Raw genomic sequence first — 22,978 nt, forward strand, 5'->3', positions numbered from 1 at the left:
CCGATCCGATACAGATATTGTTTTGCACTTCCGATCCGATACCGATTCTGGCCGATACCGATACCGGCCTATCTGAGCATGTGTTAAAGTTTAAAGTTATTTAGCCTCCTTACTTAGTTGTCAGACTCATGTTGAAAAAGGTTTTAGTATTGCACACAACGGTTGGGCACAAGAAACTGACCTGTTTATTCAGTGACAAACACAAAAAATTATAAATAACAAACAGAAATGGCATAGTCAGTCAGTAAAACGTGCAAATAATATTGTAAACTGTCTTAAAAAAGCAAAACACACCAACAACCTCAGTGGAAAATCCAACAAACCCCCCAAGCTATTAGATGCTTTTAATGTTTCGTGCATTGGTTACAATAATTGTATAAAAAGCCTCTCAGGTTTAAATAAATGACTATTTCAGTATCAAGTTAAAATTTTAAAACAGTAAATAAAATACTCAAGTCCCCATTCTGTATCAGCAGCTTTAAACTACATTCAATTCATTTAATTTTGCGAATCAACTAAGTTGTTAAAATTGCTCCCGTTATTCCATAATTTCCCTTCTGTCTACTTTCGACATGTGAAAGTTTAAAACTGTTTTGAAGATAGATTCAAGTCAAGATTTTGCCGATTTAGGAGTATTTTACATAAAAAGTTAATTAGGTTCGCTTGGAAGGTTCACAACAGCCTACTAGGGAAGTCTCCTGCTTTAAGATGGCGGCTGTTTAATTTTGCTGACGCCGTCAAGTCTGTAATTTTGCATCTAGTTCTATATACATATGATATCTATTATCTACAGTAAAACGATGTTGAGGTAGTTTGTAGCGGCTGTCAGCAGCAGTCAGGTATTCTTGTGTTTTTTATCCCGTGGCATGAGTTGAGCTAAAGCCGCGAGTCGAGCATATGCATTACCCGGGTCTATGACAAGCATAATGTTTACTCTCGGGACGCAATGCGGTCCATTTCTCATTGCGTCCCGAAGACCGCGCCGTGTATTAGTTCCACTTTACTTGACATATCTCAATAATCGGAATTTGGATGTTTGTGAATTGTTCTCGAATCTTCCACGGCCGAAACGCTCAAGGATGTAATGACGGCTGGGCATGTTGTACCGTGGTTCTAAGTGTTGGACGGTGCGTCTTTACTCACGAGAGATAATGGCTCGTCATCCAGAATGAATTCTTCGGCAATGGCTCTTGTTATTCCCTGGGCTTTGGGACTGTCGAGTGCCAGTTTGTCACGCATAGCAAAAGTTTCTGCCAGTGTTAGTTGCGTAGGACCTTTCTTTTTGTCTTCGGTTTTCTTAACATACTCCTCGTATTGTTTGTGGTGGTATTTCGCTAAATGCTTGATTCGGTTGGTTGTATTACAACTTCTTACAGCTTTACTACCATGCTTGACTTTATTGTGGCATATGTTGCACTCTGCCTCTTCGTCTTTGTCGTCCTTTAAGGTGTAATGATCCCACACAGCTGACATTTTTACCGATAAAGTCTCTCGGTAAGTTGGGAGACGGTAATGTAGTGTGTTGAAGGTGTGCCGTGAAATGCGGACCGGATTCTAGGGAAACCGAAGCAATAACTGGAATGGATTATGTAAATCGGTGCGCTGGAAAAACCGGACCGGACTTTAAAAAAAAAAAAACTGGATCGGAAGTCTGGATCGGAATTTTTTCGGGTCGGCCGATACGATACCGATGCGCACTTTTTTGCCCATATCGGCGTCCGGTCCAATCCAAATATCGGATCAGGACATCTCTACTGACAGTGCTCCCTGGTTTACTGATGTAACATTGACAAACCAGGAGGATTGTTGGCAATATTTGGCACTAGCTGTCCGCTGCGAACATTTTCAAACAAAGTCAATCGTCTGGTCTTTCCTCGTCTCCCACTGTACTAAAAGTCAAAGCCAAAACCGAAATGCTACATACGCTTAGTCATATTTCCCTGTCTAAGCTTTTTATATCTCCAGTGCTCTTTTCTGTGTGCTCTTGTTTGGTTCAGAAATATTGCGCACACGCTGAAAATGAGAGCGGCACTGCCACCCACTGAGTGGTTGTGCAATTACGCTTTATTCTAGTACGACAAAAAAGTATGTTCCCCAAGGTCACATGCGCCACCCCCAGCATCTCTCTGCGCCCCCCTTGGGGGGCCCGCCCCACTATTTGAGAAGTACTGGGTTGGTGAAAGTTGAAATCGGTTATTGTAATTGTAGTTAAAACTGCAAAAGGAGGAAAAATTGGAGATTCAAATGACTGAAATGACTGACGTTTTGTGTGGGGTTGGTGAAAAACAAAATCTGCAATAGACAAGTGTCTGTTGTACTTCCGCATTTCTGCTTGCAACTTTCGTTTTCCATGTTCTATAACCAAAACAACAATGGAGCTGGAGTGGCATCACTCATCAAAATCCCTCAAAAAAGACAATTTAGAAATACCATCATCACAGCATGGGAGGTGAAGGGAATAGTATCTTTTCTTGTATTTACCGATTGACTGTTTATATTACTCTAACACATTTAATATAATTAATCAGGGAATAGGATCTTTTCTTGTATTTACGACTGTTTTTATAACTATAACACACCCAATATAAGATAAATAGCACTTATATTTTAAGGAAAACAAGCAGATTATAGGGCATAAGAGATACATGACGCCTTCTTATCACGGAAGCCCAACGCGTGCGTCATGCAACTGACAATTAGTTCTTCCGGACAGTGCAGAACAGATGGCGGGAAATCTTGACCGAGAAGTGAACTCTCCGCACTCAACATCCACAACTCTGGTTGCCCTGACAACAGTAACTCCCGAATCCTCCAGTCCAATCCACAAACAGACCATAATCCAAAACAACGTCCAAACACACCCATCTTCTGCCCACAGCCCGCCCCGCGAGAGCCTTCAAAAAGACTGAATGTTTCACTAATAGTGGTCATTTTTCTTGGGAACATTTTGTTGACTTGTGATATGGTGACCTTAGAACGAGTCTGCCGCCTCGCCTGAGTCTGTTTCTGTTTCGCCTTGCCGATTGATTGTTGTCAACCTGAATAAATTGTCAGCTTGCGCTTCGAAGCCTTTTTCAAGCTTTCAAAATGGAGTCAGTACAAGGGGTTAAGACTAAGGTGAACGCGTGGAGTTTGGCCTTTTAGCCAGGATGTCGGGGTCCCGCCGGCCCGGGTCCGGCGATTCGGCTGACGCGATTCCGGCAGTCTGTCTAAAAGGTAAAAATTCCCTCAGTTCTAACAACATAATGGTTACTTCTAGTAATAGATGGAAGTTTGATTCATTTCTGTAGTTTAATCCAACCCATCCAGATTAGGGCCTGTTTACTCAAGTGCCTTGTTCCTTCTCACTGCGCTTTTGTGGCCTTCGTCCAATCCAATATCAAGAGGCTTATGTTTTCCTCCTTGTCCCGGGACACGCACACGCGTGTGCGCTTACATGTACAAATATACGCAATCAATTCCTGGAATTTGCCCAGATCTTAAATTAACTCTAACCTTCCTTCAACCTTTCCACCCATCCTTACCCCTACATTGTAATGATTTATTTATGTGACCTGCCATCCTTCTCAGGTCATGAAGTCATCGAGTCTAGCAACTGTTATATACTGCGATATAGATTTACAGCTCCCATTTCAGCAGAATATGCGTTATGAACATGTCCAATGATAGCTTGCTGCATTTATTTATTCTTCTGAAGAGAGAACCGGATGTTGAGTTTTGAAGATATTTGTAATAATGTGATAGAATATTGGTAGGGCTGGGAACCTCTGGGTGTCTCATGATAACGATGATCTCACGATATGGCGATACAACAATTATCAATACAGGAAAATCATTCTAGGATATTCCACAAAACAACTTATAAACAGAAAAACAAGCTCTTATTAGTTGTTTTGTTGAATGATCACAGTATAGGCCTATGAGTAGAACAATCTTGAGGTACAAAATTTGATATTTTATATATTACATCAAATTTTTGTATCTGGAACTTGTTCAACAAATTTGCTGTTCTTCAAAGTTTAGTAGATTGTTAGCAAACTATTAACAATGATCTGGTAAGTGTGAGTTCATATATTTAGTATTACTGTATTTATAGGCTTATTAGTAAAGTATTACTGTACTTATAGGCTTATTAGTTAGTATGTTACTAACAGCTTGTTAATGGTATATTACTCATTTATACATCATGGGTATAAATTATTGACATACAGTTAACAAGTCCTTTATTCCATAAAGAATCATTATAAATGCTTCACAAACACTTAACAAGTCATTAGTCATTTATGATCTGATGCTAATTTATAGGGTGTTGGTATAATTCATTGAGATAGTTTACAAATCATTTATTGCTCATTAACCATCAGCTTTTTGATGATATATGAACTATATCTGTAATGCATCATACTAAATGCTAAACAAACTTAACAAATACTTAACAAATCAACAATAAATCAAATTATAGATTTTTATTATTATTTATTATATTAATTATGTATTATTTAGATGTATTTTATTTATTCATTTTTCATTTATTTATATATTTTATAAATATTATATTTATTTTCTATTCTTATTATTTTCAATTATATTCTTAATTATTATAATTTGTTATGATTATTAATTATATTATTTCTGAATTATTTGTATTTATTTATCGTTTATAAATCATACATATTACATATATTTTTTATGTTTCTATTTATTATTTTTTTAAATAATTATTATTATTGTCTTATTTTTCTTCACAGTTTACTAATGATCTATTAATAGTTATTAAGTTATTATAAAGTGTTACCAAAATCTTGATTTAATTTCACAATTTTATAAACATATATATATGCATATATATATATATGGATATAAAATATTTATTTTCTTTAAAAAAAAAAAATATTATAATTTATTATTATATATTATATTATTTGTGTATTATTCATATATATATATATTTTTTAATTTATTTATTTATATATATTTTATAAATCGTATATTTTTAATTATATTCTTAATTATTATGATTTATAATTTCTATTATTTATTATATTATTTATGAATTTTTATTTATTCATTCATTTTATTTATATATATTTTATAAATCATATTATATATAATCTATATTTTTATTTATATTCTTAATTATTATATTATTAGAATTTATTATATATACACATATATATAATTTATGTATCTTATTTATTTATTTATATTTTATAAATCATATATATTACATATTTTCTAATAATTATCTTTATATTTTTAATTAGTATAATTTATCATTATTATTGTAATTAATCTATTAACTAGTTGTAAGGGAAAGTTATTATGAAGTGTTACCAAAATCTTGATTTAATTTCACATTTTATAAATCAAAAAAAAAATATATATATATATATTTACATATATACGCATATAAAATAATTATTTTCTCTTTTTATTTGTATTATTTTATGTATATTTTTAATTATTATAATTTATTATGATTGCTTATATTATATATATATAATTTTTAATTATTTATTCATTTGTTTTTATTTGTAATTATTTTATTTTTATATATATTTTAAAATTCATATATATTTATATTACATATATTTACTTACTTTTTTTTATTTGTATCTTTATTATTATTATTGTATTATTACTATTATTCACAGTTTACTAATGATCTATTAACTAGTTATAACGGAAAGTTATAATCTTGATTGAATTTCACAAGAGCCCTCTGGCATAAAAAACATCCATCTACACAATGCAATCCTAACCCCTTCAAAAGACGCGATCTTGGAAAAATCCAAGAATATTTCTTCTACTACACAACAAGCGTAGCCGGCTGACGAGGCCGCGTCGACATCTGTCAGAGGGTATATCGCGCCGAGCAGAGAGAAGGTTCCGGGGACTTTGCCTCCAACCACATTGTGAGATAGCGAGCGCTGCTGAGCCCAGACATTGTAAAAGGATTGCTCCCTTTCGCTTCCTTAAGCAGTTTGGGATTAAAGGATGAAAAAAAAATGTGTGTGTGCGCGCGCAAAGAGAGTGAGAGAGATTGGAGTGCAGTTGGATTGAAAAAAAAAAATGCAATCCAAAAAATGATTTTTTTTTTTCCAGGAAAGTGCTTAACCTTTTGTGGGTGTATTTGGTATGCAGTGCATTTGTGTGCAATCCAAATTGTGTTTTTTCATGAAAGTGCTTAACCTTTTGAGGGTGTGTGTGCATTTGTGTGTTTCTCATTTGCTGAAAGCTTGCCAAATCAGGGAGTTTAACCTATTGTACATCATATGAACTCACCTCATTCACTTACTCCGTATATCCTAAAGATATAAACCAAGGGTCGGCCAAAAAGGACCCCCAAAAACAAGAGGAAGTGATCCGGTATCATCAGGAAGTGACCCGAAAATCAAAATGAAGTCAGCCCAGAAGGCCCCCAAATCAGCAGGGAGTGACGATATCAACATAAAGTGACCCGATATAAACAGAAAGTGATCAATACCATCAGAAAGTGACCCCAAAACGCCCCCAAATCAACAGGAAGTGATGATATCAACATGGAGTTACCCAATACCAACAGGAAATGACCACAAAATGCCCCAAAATCAACAGGAAGTGCCCATTTCAACAGGAAGTGCCCAGATATCACCATGAAGCGACCACATAATGCCCCCAGATTGACGGGAATCGATCCAGTAGCACAGTGCTTCTCAATTATTTTCTGTCACGCCCCCCCAAGGAAGACGTAAATGTTTCGCGCCCCCCCCAAACTCTCTGCCGCCACTGTAAATAGTATCATTTGTCTATAAAATTACTATTATAAATACGCATCTGCCTAACATTGTTTCCTTTTTTTTCTAATAAAGAGAAAAAGTAACATTGATCAACTTATAATAAAGTATAACTTTATTAACATTGTTTTGTTTGTAACAGAGAAGACTTGACGTGCATCAATTTGCCTGAATTTAAAAAAAAGTCACATCCAAACTGTAAAAAATACACTCAAGGTACATTTTTGACCATACAGAAAAATAAAATGTAATAAAATCAGTAAATAATAACAAATTAAAATTGATTAGAAACATTCACTCATGAGGACAATATGCCAAAAAAATTGACCGAAAAAACAAAACTGAATAAAAGGAAAAAAAAAGTGTCCTTGGACAGGACAGCTTTTATTTTTGCGGCTCACAGTATTTACCTCCTTTGCAATGGTGTGGAGTTATTTTTCAATGAGCATGCTAACAATGCTCAGTGGATTACTGATATAACACTGACAAAGCAGGACAATTGTTGGCAATATTCGCCACGTTTTCACTGAAAAACAATCAAGCGGCTTATCAATGAGATTGGGGTCTAATGTCTTTAAGTGGCGTCTTAATTGATTTGGCTTCTGGCTGTCCGCTATAATTATTTTTAGACACAGTAAACAGTGGTCTTTCCTCATCACCCACTATATTAAAAGTCAAAGCTAAAAGGCAAACGGCACGAAAAAAGCGCATTCTCGGCGGCCGAGGTAGAACCGTAGGTGAGGGCGGTCGTTGTGCCGATCCCAAGCCGAAAATGGCACTTCTCGGGCGGCGACGTGAGAACCGGACAAGACAGTGGGTCGCTGCGTGAGTGAGTCCGGTCGGAAAACGGCGGTGGCACACTGCTCTTCATATCTGTTTTCTGTGTGTGCTGAGTGCTCTTCCTTAGTTCAAAAATACTGCGCGCACTCTGAAAATGAGAGCGCCACTACCACCTACTGAGTGGATGTGCAAGTGCACTTTATTCCAGTACGGCAAAAAAACAAAAAATGCATGTTCCCCGAGGTCACATGCGCCCCCCTGGCATCGCTCTGCGCCCCCCCAGGGGGACGCGCCCCACTATTTGAGAAGTACTGCAGTAGCATCATACGGAGCCCCCTGGGTGGCAGGGTAGAAAAATTAAAAAAACATAGCTAATCTGTACCCACAGATTACTGATATGTACCCACAGTTTACTAAACTGTACCCACAGTTTACTAAACTGTACTCACAGATTACTAAACTGTACTCACAGATTACTAAACTGTACTCACAGTTTAGCAATCTGTACCCACAGTTTACTAATCTGTACCCACAGATTACTAAAATGGGGTTTTAAAAGGTAACTATTGCACATTTTCTTTGGTAGCCGTCTACATTTGCAGGTGTCATCAATCAATATTTTTAGTAGCCGCTAATGCGGCTACTAAAAATAGCTAACTGACAAATGAACACTACTTGAATTAAGCACGCACGGACACGACAGCAGCACAGAAAATGTGCAAACACAACATGCCATATTGATTGATGACACCTGAAAGACGCCTACCAAAGAAAACGTGCAATAGTTACCTTTTAAAACCCCTTTGTTCACCAAGGGCAAATGGTGCAGATGGTTGCTCGGTCGGTCCCTCTGCGTTTGGACTCGCTAAACATTGTCGAGTCTGTCGACTACTGTTTCCGGGTCATTGCTAAATTGTGGGTACAGTTTAGTAAACTGTGGGTACAGTTTACTAATCTGTGGGTACAGTTTAGTAATCTGTGGGTACAGATTAGAAAACTGTACCCACAGATTAGTAAACAGTGGATACAGATTAGCTATGATTTTTTCTATCCTGGCACCCGGGGGCATCAGAAAGTAAACAGAGCAAACAATTAAACTTATATAGTAGAAGGACAAACAGATGATTGGATATTTGACTGATGGTGAATTGGTTCCAGCTGTGGAGGCCCTCACTGATCACACAGGTGGAAACTACTTCAAAAGAAAAATACAGATGAAAACACAACATAAACCAATACAAAGTAAAGTAAAAGGGAAACAAACATACCTGAACAAAAGCATAAATAACTCACCATTGTAACAGCCCCCAAATCAACAGGAAGTGACCTGATAGCAACAGGAAGTGACTCAATAGCAAAAGGAAGTGACACCAGAAGGCCTCCAAATCAACAGGAAGTGATCCGATATCGACAGGAAATGACCCCGAAATGCCCCCAAGTCAACAGGAAGTGAAAACATCAACATGAAGTGACCTGATATCAACAGGAAATGACCCCAATATGCCCCCAAATCAACAGGAAGTGACGATATCAACATGGAGGGACCCAATATCAACAGAATTGACCTCAAAAGGCCCCAAATTAAACAGGAAGTGAAGATATCAACAGAAACTGACTCGATATCACCTCAAAGGGACCCCAAAAGGCCCCCAAATCAACAGGAAGGGATCTGATAGCAACAGGAAGTCACCCCAAAAGGCCCCCAAAGAAACAGGAAGTGACCCGATAGCAACAGGATGTTACCCAATATCAAAAGACCAACAGACAGTGATCCAATATCATCAGAAAGTGAACCCAAAATGCCCTCAAATCAATAGGAAGTGACCTGATATTACCACAAAGTGACCACAAAATCCCCCCAAATCATCAGGAAGTGACCTAATATCAACAAGAAGTGACACCGAAATGCCCCCAAATCAACAGGAAGGAACTTGATAGCAACAGGAAGTGACCCAATATCAAAAGGTCAATAGGAAGTCATGTGATATCATCAGAAAGTGAACCCAAAATTCCCCCAAATCAACAGAAAGTGATCCCAAAATGCCCTTAAATCAACAGGAAGTGATGATATCAACAGGGGCATTTTGAAAGGGTCACTTCCTGTTGATTTGGGTGCACTTCTGGGTCACTTGGGTTGGAAATACAAAAGGAGTGAATTCACAGTACTCGGACTCGGACAAAAATGGCTGACTTGACATGACAGATAGATACTGACGAAAGTGCAAAAATGCTACAATGCTAACATTGCATATGCAGTACCCAGATTAAAGTGCCTATGACACCAAAAAGGATGTTTATTTCATATTTCATGTGGAATTTTATGCTCCTGAATGAAATGGTCCGATTGTGTGTGGAAGCGACCGATTTATATTATCAATTTTTTTAATCCCGCGCCATGAAAATGAGTGACTTCCTAGATAGAGGACCAATTCGAATGTGACGTCACCGGGTCAGCGTCTCACAATACCGGATTGCTTTTTAGCATGCAGATGGACTGCAGATTCAGCTGATTTTGCAGATTAATTTATTTTTCGCATTACGCCAGCCAAATGTGCTGCAGGGTTTTGTTGCTGCACCAGGAGAGAGGCGTGTAAGCCTTTTTGGTTTTCAAAAAGTTCTCGTTCACCCCGAGATTGGCCAAAAGAAGTCCAACAACAGTGGGACCATTGGACTTATGAGGAAGTGCGTAAACATCGTGTTTTGTATTATGTTAAATACTGGGATCATGGCACACGTTTTAATAAGGAGGTGGCTTGCATTTTGTGGGTGACAATGCTTCCTATCCACTGACAAGGCCACTCGGCCGACGACCGGCGGCTTGTCGCACCCCCCCCTCGGTCCTCTTCGCGTGCCCACCGGAAGACCGCTATACTCGGCTTAAGCTCGTGCGGTTCTACATATCGTCCATATCGACTTCCATCCCCCTTTGCCTTCTTTGTGTGCCCGGCAACAGACCACTATGTAACATGGGTTAAGATTCCCTATTTTTAGCCAGTACTTGTTTTTCCCACTCTCCCTGACTGCACGACGTCACATGATAAGTCACATTACACTAATTATCCAATCACCGGTCACCTTGGCACTATATAAGCTTCCTTGACTCCTATCCCTTCAGTGAAGCTGCATATATATATATATATATATATATATATATATATATATACTAGGGCTGTCAAACGATTAAAATTTTTAATCGAGTTAATTACAGCTTAAAAATTAATTAATCGTAATTAATCGCAATTAATCGAAATTCAAACCATCTATAAAATATGCCATATTTTTCTGTAAATTATATATATATTCTGTAAAATAAATTGTTGGAATGGAAAGATAAGACACAAGATGGATATATACATTCAACATACGGTACATAAGGACTCTAGTGGTTATTTCACTCTATTGTCATTTAAATCTGTCTATGCTGTCCTCACTCCGAAGCGTCTACTTTTTCCAAATCTAGACAGCTAGTGAACGACGCCTTAATAATCAGACTTCTTCCTTTTTCATCTGATTTATTAATAAAATAGCCTCAAACCATTGTCCTCTTTAGACTGTCGTAAAACTACAAAACAAAAGTACACAAGCATTGCATTAGCAACAACGTTAGCTTAGCACGCTATACAGGTTCACTAAACATAAACAAAAAGCGTCTCATACAAAAAATAGAACATTTTGCTTACTAACATAATATGTACATTCTTTACAACAACCATACTTACGGACAAATCTTGTCCAAGGATCATATAAGCACAACATTACAACGTAGGCGTCAGCCTGAGACGTCGTGCAGCCATATTGAACTGGCAAGAAAACAATAAACCATGTCGCAAAGCGACCACAAGAGTTCGCTGTTAGCACAAAAAGCCTTGCTGTAAAACTTACCAAAAGGCAGAATACTGTCTGAGCAGGACATGTGCGTTAATTGCGTCAAATATTTTAACGTGATTAATTAAAAAAATTAATTACCGCCCGTTAACACGATAATTTTGACAGCCCCTAACATTAATATATATATTATATATATATATATATTAATGTGCATCCAACCAATTGTACTTTTCAAACTTGTTTAAAAGCTGTTTTATAACTTGTAGAACCAGACCTTTTTATTCGTGTTGGCGACCTGTTAGTGTGAGTGTTTCACTACATCCAAGTGAACTGGTGAGTCTGAATTTTTCAATCTGTTGTTAGCGGATTAGCCACCATGCTAATTTAGGCTAATATATGTGTTCATGTGATTTTCTGTGCCTGTTGGTGCTTTATTTTTGTATTTTGTTATGTTAGCATTCTGGTGCTAATGCTAACATAGTATTGCATTTGTAGTCATTGCAATTGTTTAATTGGGTTGGTTGGTGGTCCTGCCCTGCCTTGGGACCACTCCAACAAAAGGATGGCGAGCTAGAACTTGAGCCAGGAGCCTGACGGTCCTCTTTTTTTCCTTGTCTTCAACACAAGTCAGGGTCTGGTATGAGACTCTGCAGCCTGTTTTTCTCTCCCCACTACTCGGGTCAAGCACTTCCAATACCCATTCAACCTGTGACTAATCAAGCAGCGCTAATGGACACTCACCTTGTACCTCCATCAAACTGAAGCTATTCATTCATGCTCTTGATTGTTTGTAACTTACGAACGTTGGGGTGGGAAAGTGAAGTGGGTTTGTGTCCTCCGGTTGATCAACTGTAACTTGTGTACACATTGGTATTTTGTAAATATTTGTTTATTTTTCTGTGTCACTTTTTGTAAAATACATATTTCACTCAAACCATCTCTGTCTGTGCCGCTGCCCTCTAGTAGCCGAACTAGATCTTCCTGATTTGTCCACTATTTTGTCACCTCAGTGGTGCTCTTAACACGGCTCATACTTGTTACAACTATCCTCGGGTTGAGCTCGGGCAGCTACGTGCTCCTCCGACGTTGGCCAGTTTGTCCGGCGGTCATCTCCAGCTGCTTCGCCGGCAAACGAGCTCTCCTGCCTGCAGCAGGGGAACGGCAAGCTGTAACTTACTCGCTGCCATGTGACATGTCCCAGGGTAGTTTTGTGTGATTTTTCGCTTCGAAAGGTGAGAATAAAAGTTGGAAAAGTTGCTCGGTTCGGGTTAGCATGTCGGCTACCTGTCACGCCTCCTGGTCTGTTTACGCTCTTCTGAAGCCAGGGCATGGAAATGACAAAAGCTGGACTGACTAATGGCATAAAATATCGTTCGGGAGAAGGTGAAGTCGACAGTTTTGACCATTATGGAGTCATTTTGCCATGTCGTACTGAATAAAAGCATTTTTAATATTTCATATTCCATTTAATACAAGACTGTTATTTGTCATGACAATACCATTTATTTAGCAATTGGGGAAAAAAATACTTCAATAAAAAGAATATCCTGTAAAAATATTAGTCGAGAGATTGACACAACGACATTTTGCTGCTCTCTTTGTCGCATTTTCCTCTTTTTGAATAATTCCCCCTCAATAGGCTGAATTCTAAATCAGAAGAAATGGTGACCCTCCGACGTCATCGTCCAGCTGGGGGCGCTAGAGCGCCGTAATGACAGGCGGGGCTAAACGGCAGATTAAAAGACTAATTTCTCGTCATCTGCACTTTGCCAAATTGAATGGTCTCAAAATATGATTCTAATTCACATAATAATTAAGGTTGGGCATCGTTTGAAATTGAACGATTCCGGTTCCGATTCCACGTTTCGATTCCGGTTCCGAACAATTCTCGAGTACGATTCTTCTAAGAGGCAGGCTAAAAAAAAAGGCAGGGTAAAAAAAATTTCATGGTTTATATTAGGGCTGTCAAAATTATCGCGTTATCGGGCGGTAATTTTTTAAATTAATCACTTTAAAATATTTGACGCAATTAACACACATGCCCTGCTCAAACAGATTAAAATGACAGTACAGTGTAATCTCCGCTTGTTACTTGTTTTTTGGTGTTTGGCGCCCTCTGCTGGCGCTTGGGTCCAATGGATTTTATGGGTTAGGACCATGAGTGAGCATGGTGTAATTATTGACATCAACAATGGGGAGCTACTAGTTTATTTTTTGATTGAAAATTTTACAAATTTTAATAAAATGAAAACATTAAGAGGGGTTTTAATATAACATTTCTATAACTTGAACTAACATTTATCTTTTAAGAACTACAAGTCTTTCTATCCATGGATCGCTTTAAGAGAATGTTAATAATATTAACGCCATCTTGTTGATTTGTTATAATAAACAAATTCAGTACTTGTGTACCGTATGTTGAATGTATATATCCGTCTTGTCTTATCTTTCCATTCCAACAATAATTTACAGAAAAATATGGCATATTTTATAGATGGTTTGAATTGCGATTAATTACGATGAATAATTTTTTAAGCTGTAATTAACTTGATTAAAAGTTCTAATCGTTTGACAGCCCTAATTTATTAATTTATTATTACTAGTTTATTATTTATAGTTTAAGTCTTCACTTCTTGATGATTTTTTAAATTATATGAACTTCTCACAGGGCTAATTTTAACTTGTATATAAATCTAAGTGTTTGAACTTAAGCGATTTTTTTTTTTTCTTCTCCCCGCTCAGCGGTCAGGGCATCGAAACAAGGAATCGAAATTTTAAAATTCGAACGATTCCGGGAGCATCGGACTGTTAGAACCGGTTCCCATCGATGCTCAACCCTAATAATAATGCTATTTAAAAAAATTTTATGCTGTCACAGGCACTTTAAGACAGATGCCTGAGAACATATTACTTAGTGAGATGTGACAATGTTGTGGCATCAGAAGTGCAATGACGGTGACATTTCACTAACTGCAAACCTTTGCAAAGAAACCGTCTCCATAGACTTCATAAGTGATGATGTCTATGCCAGCTCTGTTTGCCACCCTAACACTTTTCCTGGGTGTGAGTAGGTACTGAGTTTTCTACCACTATGATGCTGCTCTGCACACTTGCATTGCTATGGCAACAGGGCATTAGAAAAGTGTTGGAGTCGGGTACCCAAAGCAAGTTTTATCAAACCGTTGCAGATGTTCACACATGCAAACATGCCCAGCACCGCAGAGACACATTCCCTGCACATACAGTGGTATGAAATAGTATTTAAACCTTTCTCACATTTCTGCATAAAATAACCATCAAATGTGATCTGATCTTTGTCAAAATCACACCGATGAAAGCAAGGGCGTAAGTTTGGTCTCAACATTGGTAGAGACCATATAACAGCATAACCTGCTTGTACACTTTATGCTGGGGAGGGGACAATAATAAAACCAACCAGATTGGGTGAACGGGGGTCAGGGCTACATTTCTCAAGAAAATATGAACCTAATGATTTAATAGGCTAAATGATCAATGCATTAAAAATGTGTACATATGTATATATAAATACTAATTTTCATGTTTTGGTTCAGGCGATATACCGTTTGATTCAAACTAGGGTTGTTCCCATCATGTTTTTTTTGCTCCCGATCCGATCGTTTTACTTTGAGTATCTGCCGATCCCGATATTTCCCGATCCGATTGCTTTTTTTTTTTTTTTTTTTTTTGCTCCCGATTCAATTCCAATCATTCCCGATCATTTTTCCCGATCATATACATTTTGGCAATGCATTAAGAAAAAAATGAATAAAACTCGAAAGAATATATACATTCAACATACAGTACATAAGTACTGTATTTGTTTATTATGACAATAAATCCTCAAAATGGCATTTACATTATTAACATTCTTTCTGTAAGAGGGATCCACAGATAGAAAGACTTGTAATTCTTAAAGGATAAATGTGGCTTTGTATATTGTGACTAAATATTGCCATCTAGTGTATTTGTTGAGCTTTCAGTAAATGATACTGTAGCCATTTAACTGTTCTGCCAAAATGCATGATGGGATGTGCAACCATGACTGTGCGTAGTGGCACCAATTGATATATCTTCTCTGCGTTGGGAAATAACATAGTGTGTTAAGAAAAAGATCATTTACTACCTTTCTTCCCCACATTGCTTCTCACGATATTTCTAATTGTTGAGAAAGGGATTGTAAGGCTTTAGCCAATTAAAAAAAGTCTTCAAAGGCTGCCAAAATTCACTCTACTCATTTTACGCTGCTTTTTAGCTCTATACATAGGTAAAACGGCGCCATTACAGATTGAACACGACAATGCGTGAGTGGGTCGTGCTGCGCATTCGTTAAATATTTTAACGTAATTTGAAAAAAAAAAAAAACTAATTACCGCCGTTAACGCGATAAATTTGATAGCCCTACTTTAAGCCAAAACTAAAGACTCTGGATGAGTGTAAGACATTTTGTCTGTAACGTTAAATACAATTAGAAAACGTTTTAATAAAAAAATATATATATATGTATTAAAAAAAGGCATGTCCGATATTTTTTGCCGATTCCGATACTTTGAAAATGACGTGATCAGACCCGATCGATCGGCATCCCGATCAATCGGGACATCTTTAATTCAAACCTTCGAGTTTTGTAGGTCAGCAAGTTTACACAGTTTAATGTTATGCTAACCTTGATGCAGGTCAGACTTTCTGTAGCAAAATTAGTGGTGTGTTTCCCACATCCACAACATTGAAATCTATTTACATTACTTACAGTGGCTGCTGCTGGCTGGAAAAAAAATTCTAATATCTCTCCTCTTCGAAGAGGGCGGAGGAGGAGGCATGACATTATTCTGTTGTAACTGTACATGTGTGTTTTGGGGCGACCAAGTCATCAGCCAATCAAACATGCGTTTGAGGGGGAAAAATGGACCGGCACATTTACCAAGTGAAAAGGGGGAAATCTAAGTGAACATAATGAAAATAATTCACTTAATAATGGTAGGGTCCATTGTATCCTGACAGCATGCAGTCTGTGAAGACAATCTAAATTACCTATTTAACCAAACTCGTTATATAAAACGGTAAATGGAGTGTACTTACAGTGCCTTGCAAAAGTATTCGGCCCCCTTGAACCTTGCAACCTTTTGCCACATTTCAGGCTTCAAACATAAAGATATAAAATTTTAATTTTTTTGTCAAGAATCAACAACAAGTGGGACACAATCGTGAAGTGGAACAACATTTATTGGATAATTTCAACTTTTTTAACAAATAAAAAACTGAAAAGTGGGGCGTGCAATATTATTCGGCCCCTTTGCGTTAATACTTTGTAGCGCCACCTTTTGCTCCAATTACAGCTGCAAGTCGCTTGGGTATGTTTCTATCAGTTTTGCACATCGAGAGACTGACATTCTTGCCCATTCTTCCTTGCAAAACAGCTCGAGCTCAGTGAGGTTGGATGGAGAGTGTTTGTGAACAGCAGTCTTCAGCTCTTTCCACAGATTCTCCATTGGATTCAGGTCTGGACTTTGACTTGGCCATTCTAACACCTGGATACGTTTATTTTTGAACCATTCCATTGTAGATTTGGCTTTATGTTTTGGATCATTGTCCTGTTGGAAGATAAATCTCCGTCCCAGTCTCAGGTCTTGTGCAGATACCAACAGGTTTTCTTCCAGAATGTTCCTGTATTTGGCTGCATCCATCTTCCCGTCAATTTTAACCATCTTCCCTGTCCCTGCTGAAGAAAAGCAGGCCCAAACCATGATGCTGCCACCACCATGTTTGACAGTGGGGATGGTGTGTTCAGGGTGATGAGCTGTGTTGCTTTTACGCCAAACATATCGTTTTGCATTGTGGCCAAAAAGTTCAATTTTGGTTTCATCTGACCAGAGCACCTTCTTCCACATGTTTGGTGTGTCTCCCAGGTGGCTTGTGGCAAACTTTAAACGAGACTTTTTATGGATATCTTTGAGAAATGGCTTTCTTCTTGCCACTCTTCCATAAAGGCCAGATTTGTGCAGAGTACGACTGATTGTTGTCCTATGGACAGACTCTCCCACCTCAGCTGTCGATCTCTGCAGTTCATCCAGAGTGATCATGGGCCTCTTGGCTGCATCTCTGATCAGTTTTCTCCTTGTTTGAGAAGAAAGTTTGGAAGGACGGTCGGGTCTTGGTAGATTTGCAGTGGTTTGATGCTCCTTCCATTTCAATATGATGGCTTGCACAGTGCTCCTTGAGATGTTTAAAGCTTGGGAAATCTTTTTGCATCCAAATCCGGCTTTAAACTTCTCCACAACAGTATCTCGGACTTGGCTGGTGTGTTCCTTGGTTTTCATAATGCTCTCTGCACTTTAAACAGAACCCTGAGACTATCACAGAGCAGGTGCATTTATACGGAGACTTGATTACACACAGGTGGATTCTATTTATCATCATCGGTCATTTAGGACAACATTGGATCATTCAGAGATCCTCACTGAACTTCTGGAGTGAGTTTGCTGCACTGAAAGTAAAGGGGCCGAATAATATTGCACGCCCCACTTTTCAGTTTTTTATTTGTTAAAAAAGTTTAAATTATCCAATAAATGTTGTTCCACTTCACGATTGTGTCCCTCTTGTTGTTGATTCTTGACAAAAAAATTAAATTTCATATCTTTGTTTGAAGCCTGAAATGTGGCGAAAGGTTGCAAGATTCAAGGGGGCCGAATATTTTTGCAAGGCACTGTAAGGTTGCTTAAAAGTTGGTGGGGACAATTGGAGCACCCTGAAAAGTTGGTAGTGTTATGTCCCTACCGTCCTTATGCAAACCTACGCCCTTGGATGAAAGAACAGTGTCTGCTTTAACTAAAACAACCCAAACATCTATAGATTTTCATATTTTAATGAGAATAGCATGCAAACATTCTCTTGCCAAGATAAGGAAACGTATCTAACCACGTGTTTCAAAACAAGCAAGGCTTGAGCGCAGTTTAGTTTGAAGTTCATTTGTAAATAAAACTTCAAAAATTATAGCTCGTAAGCATTCTGTCACTTCTTACAAGCACGAGTTGTCTAAGTACTTCCCCTGCCGCAATTGAGACCAGAATAGCATCCATTCATGTGTTCCTTCACTTAACAAAACCTGCGGCAGGGAAAGAGAAGATGATCGAGAAAGTCGGCCGAGTGGAGAAACACAAAGACTTTTTGTTGCGCGTCAAGTTTGAGTGCAACAAACGCGGCCGAATGAACGCATGCCAAAGCGAGGAGAGAATACCGCTCATCGCGCGACATATTGAGTTTGTCGTTTTATAGACGCGCAATACCAGAGCCCACATCAACTAGAGAGGAGCAACTTCTGCTTTTCTTTGAAACCTCAATCATTTCATGGCAGCCTGACTAAAGCATGCAGTGAAAAGTGGGAATGAGAGAGGAGGATGAAAGGAAGCTATGCCAAAGTACCCTCAAAAAACGTCATTGACAGTGAAATCGGTACTGAAACGGGTGACATTTTTCCTTCACGTCAGTTATCTACATTCTGATTGCCTACCTGGGTGATTGTCATGAAAGCTATTCGTTGCGCTAATGAAGGACATTCGCCAAAGCTAGTTTAAAATAGCAGAATGCTATGATGACTCGTCAGGGTTCAGCTCTCAAATATTTTATTTACAGTAAAATATCGAACTGTTTCATGTCTAAAAACCGGTAATATTAAATATTATGCTAATGAAAACCTATGCTACGTGGGAAAGTACCGTATATATTGGCATATAGGTCGTGCTAGCAGATAGGTAGCATTCCAAGTGTGCACTTTAAAAAGTAGAAATTTTAGACTGACTCGGCATTTTAGGTTGACTCTCATATACTGTAGGTCGCACCACAAAATTTTGGGAATAATTTTTGATACCAATATGACTGAAACAAATAAAACTTGGTACATTTTATCATTTATCGAGTGTATTTTTATTTAGTAACAACTTTCATACAGAGTCATGGGCGGAGTTTGACTTTTGGGGCAGGGGGGGCACAACATGTTGATGACCCCGAAACGCAGTGTCAACAATAAAATTAACTAACAAGAATATTTATAATAATAAGTTGAAAGTGAGCGTTTTTTTGTTTCCCATCATTCTTGAGGGGAATTCTAAATCAGGCTGCTTAGGCGATACCTTTCGCCAAGATTGTCATCCATTGAATATGGTACGCCGGCCGGTGTCGTGCCAATGTAGTTACCCCAGTCAAAAATTGTATCCCCTGGGCAGAGCCATATGGAGGTAGAGTTGTGTCTTCATTATTCAATTAAAAAAAAGTTGCTTCAATCAAAATATATATTTTCAATTTTAAAAAAAAGTCCCTTTAATAAAAAAAATATGTGTTTGAATGCAAAAATAAATTTGAAAAAAAAAAAAAAAAAATGCATTTGAAAGCTATTTTTATTTTAATTTTTTTTTTGATTGAAGTCAATTTCTTTGTTTGAAGCAACTTTTTTGATTGAAGTAATGTTTTGTGTTTGGGCCACATTTTGGCTAGGACATTTGTGTCATTATTAATCAAAAAATAAGTTGCTTCATACAAAAAAATATATTAAAAAAAAAAAAAATCACTTCAATCAAAAAAAGAAAAATTTTACTCATAGATAAAAAGTTTTTGAATGTGAAAAAATATTTGAGATTAAAAAATTTGCATTTGAACACTTAATTTTTCATTTAAAAAAGTTTTCTTTGATTTTAGCAATCCTTTTTGTGTTTGGGCCATATTATGGGTAGGGCATTTGTGTCTAAATCATTCAATTCCCCAAAAAGTTGCTTCAATCATAAAAAAATATTTTCAATCAAAGAAAAAATACATTTATAGAAAATAAAATTGGCGTCCCCTTTTTTTTTTTTTTTTTGGGAAAATGGTATGCAAAGCAAATGACTGTCGCAGGTGCTAGTCACATGATCTGTTCGAACAATAATTTTGACCCATTATAAAAATATCTTTTTTTGTTTCATTCATTTTTGTTGTTTGTTTTCTTGCTTTACAAAGCCAATTACATGCAATGACACTTTTCGGCCACCAGGGGGGGGGGATGCCTCCCTTAAACTCCGCTTATGTACAGTGTAACAACTCAGTACACAACATAAACAATGCCAATGTGGTGTTCAGCTGTTTGACACGGAGAATGGAAGTCTAAGCGTCCGGTTGGTCTGAACAGTTTTAATGTTTCACATTTAGAGTATGACATATTCCCATTGTGATCATTCAACATACCTCGTTTATTAAGACAAAGCAGCGGATAGGAAGGACTTATGGTGGAACAGAAAAAAAGAAAAAACACAACAACAAGAAATACATTGAATGCCTACACTAACTATGAATATGTTGGTGCTATCGTCAGCTAGATGTATTTCAGGTTGACAGCATGTGGGGGGCCTGTTGACCATGGAAAGAAGGGGGGGGGGGTCTATAGGATAAGTGATTGGGAGGGGTGGAGTGTACACAAATCAGCTAAGGGATCTAGAAACCACTAATCGTGTGAATCCCTTGTGAGTGTAAGCCCGTTGGCAACTGACCCTATGCTGCCTCATCGCCAATCTCTGCACAGAGGCTCCCCTACCCGAGCGTGCCCAATCACATCCAGTCCCATCAAATATTCAAATATTTCTTTCTTGGGTAAGTTTTATTCCTAAGTACTCTTTGTTTAAAGTACAGTGCATATTTTTTGTACGAGATGTTGCACTGTTTATATAAGACATTTTGAGTGTAACTTGATCGTATAGTTAGCGTACGTAGCTAATGCTAATTTGTATGCTTTTCAGTTCTACGACAGTCTAAATTAGGCGATGCATATCGGGCGTAGATATCGCTCACGCATTTTTAGATGAAATTTTCGTTAAAAAAATGGCAACCCATACGCGAGTATATATGGTAGGCATACAGTATGTAAACATAAACTTATAATAAACATAAAGTTTAAAAATTAAACAATAATAATTACAATCAACAATCTTACTTTGTAGCTATCTTTTGTCTTATCTTTTGGTCAGAATAACTTTATTTGAAAAAATACTGACTATGACGGGATCGTGAACACAGTGCAACAGTCATGAAAGCTTCTTGCTTGGACACTATATTTGATCATAATCTGCCAAATTATATAGTTTAAAGCCAATATATAAATTCTTTTTATTAAATTGAATATTTATGACTCTGTATTGAGGAAAAAACATCAAAGCTTTTCGGTAATGAATTTATGACTCTAAAATCAACACTATTTTGGGTTGCATAATAGACATAACCATCTTTCAACTAAAAATGAACTATTTCAAGTTTTCGTGACTCTATCCCTCAAATCTCGAAAGTTTAGGTGAGCTTGAATCACCCACCTGGTACATGTAGGTATTAAAGTGGGTCCCATTCTGAAGGTGGATCTTCACCGTTGGGTTCATGGTGGAGGCTAAACATAGCAAATCCCTCAAAAACAACCCCCATCAAAAAGACGATGCTGAAAAGTGGATTCACGAGCCCTTCCCTAATGCTATTCCCTCTGCCCTCCGACACCGCGACAACACTCTTTTAGCTGACCTGAGAGTGAAAGAGCGAGCGGCAGTAGAGAGAGAGAGAGTGAGAGAAAAACAAGGGCAGGCAGAGTCGAGGGGATTGAGGTACGTTTGGCTTTTTGATCAGAGAAAAAGCCAACATTTGGAGGCTGGAGGGGGGAGGAGGAGCAGTTTGGAGTGATCAGCTGATGGAGGAAATGACAGAAAGCATTTAGAGGAGGACACACATACAGCATTTAAGCATGTGTACCAGGGGTGTCAAATGTGCAACCCGTGGGCCAAAAGTGGCCCGCCAGGGGGTTCGATATGGTTGTTCCGCCTGACAATTATGTTGTAGCTCATTCTTACTGTATATGGCGGAAAACACTGACAAGACTGAAAAAGCAGTTTCTGCTAGGGTTGTTCCGATCATGTTTTTTTGCTCCCGATCCTTTTAGTTTGAGTATCTGCCGATCCCGATATTTCCCGATCCGATTGCTTTTTTTTGCTCCCGATTCAATTCCAATCATTCCCGATAATTTTTCCCGATCACATACATTTTGGCAATGCATTCAGAAAAAAATGAATAAAACTCGGACGAATATATACATTCAACATACAGTACATAAGTACTGTATTTGTTTATTATGACAATAAATCCTCAAGATGGAAGATTTACATTATTAATATTATTTCTGTGAGAGGGATCCACAGATAGAAAGACTTGTGACTTTGTATATTGTGACTAAATATTGCCATCTAGTGTATTTGTTGAGCTTTCAGTAAATTATACTGTAGGCATGCCCAAATGCACGATGGGAAGTAGAACCATGACTGTGCGTAGTGCTACCAATGGATATATTTTCTCTGCATTGGGAAATAACATAAGGTGTTAAGAAAAAGATCAGTTGCTAGCTTGCTTCCCCACATTGCTTCCCATGATATTTCTAATCGTAGGGAGAGGGATTGTGAGGCTCTAGCCAATTAAAAATAGGCTTCAAAGGCTGCCAAAATTCACTCTATTCATTTTACGCTGCCTTTTACCTCTCTATATTGGTAAAACGGCGCCATTACAGAATGAGCGCGCCAATGCGTGAG

General features: G+C 37.8%; 1 protein-coding gene across 6 annotated transcripts in view; it reads right to left on the reverse strand.

Moving 5' to 3' along the window:
* The window catches only part of ppfia4 (PTPRF interacting protein alpha 4), a 199,125-nt gene that overhangs the window by 76,205 nt on the left and 99,942 nt on the right, over positions 1 to 22,978 (reverse strand). The window contains exon 1 of one of the 6 annotated variants that reach the window (XM_057845722.1): positions 21,728 to 22,018. The exons of the other annotated variants lie outside the window; for them this stretch is intronic. Within the exon in view, the coding sequence (XP_057701705.1) occupies positions 21,728 to 21,790 (63 nt within the window). The 5' untranslated portion in view covers positions 21,791 to 22,018. Of the gene's footprint in view, positions 1 to 21,727; positions 22,019 to 22,978 lie in introns of those variants that run through there. 6 annotated transcript variants of the gene reach the window in all.

Source organism: Corythoichthys intestinalis, chromosome 9 (assembly GCF_030265065.1).
Source record: "Corythoichthys intestinalis isolate RoL2023-P3 chromosome 9, ASM3026506v1, whole genome shotgun sequence".
Lineage (NCBI taxonomy): Eukaryota > Metazoa > Chordata > Actinopteri > Syngnathiformes > Syngnathidae > Corythoichthys > Corythoichthys intestinalis.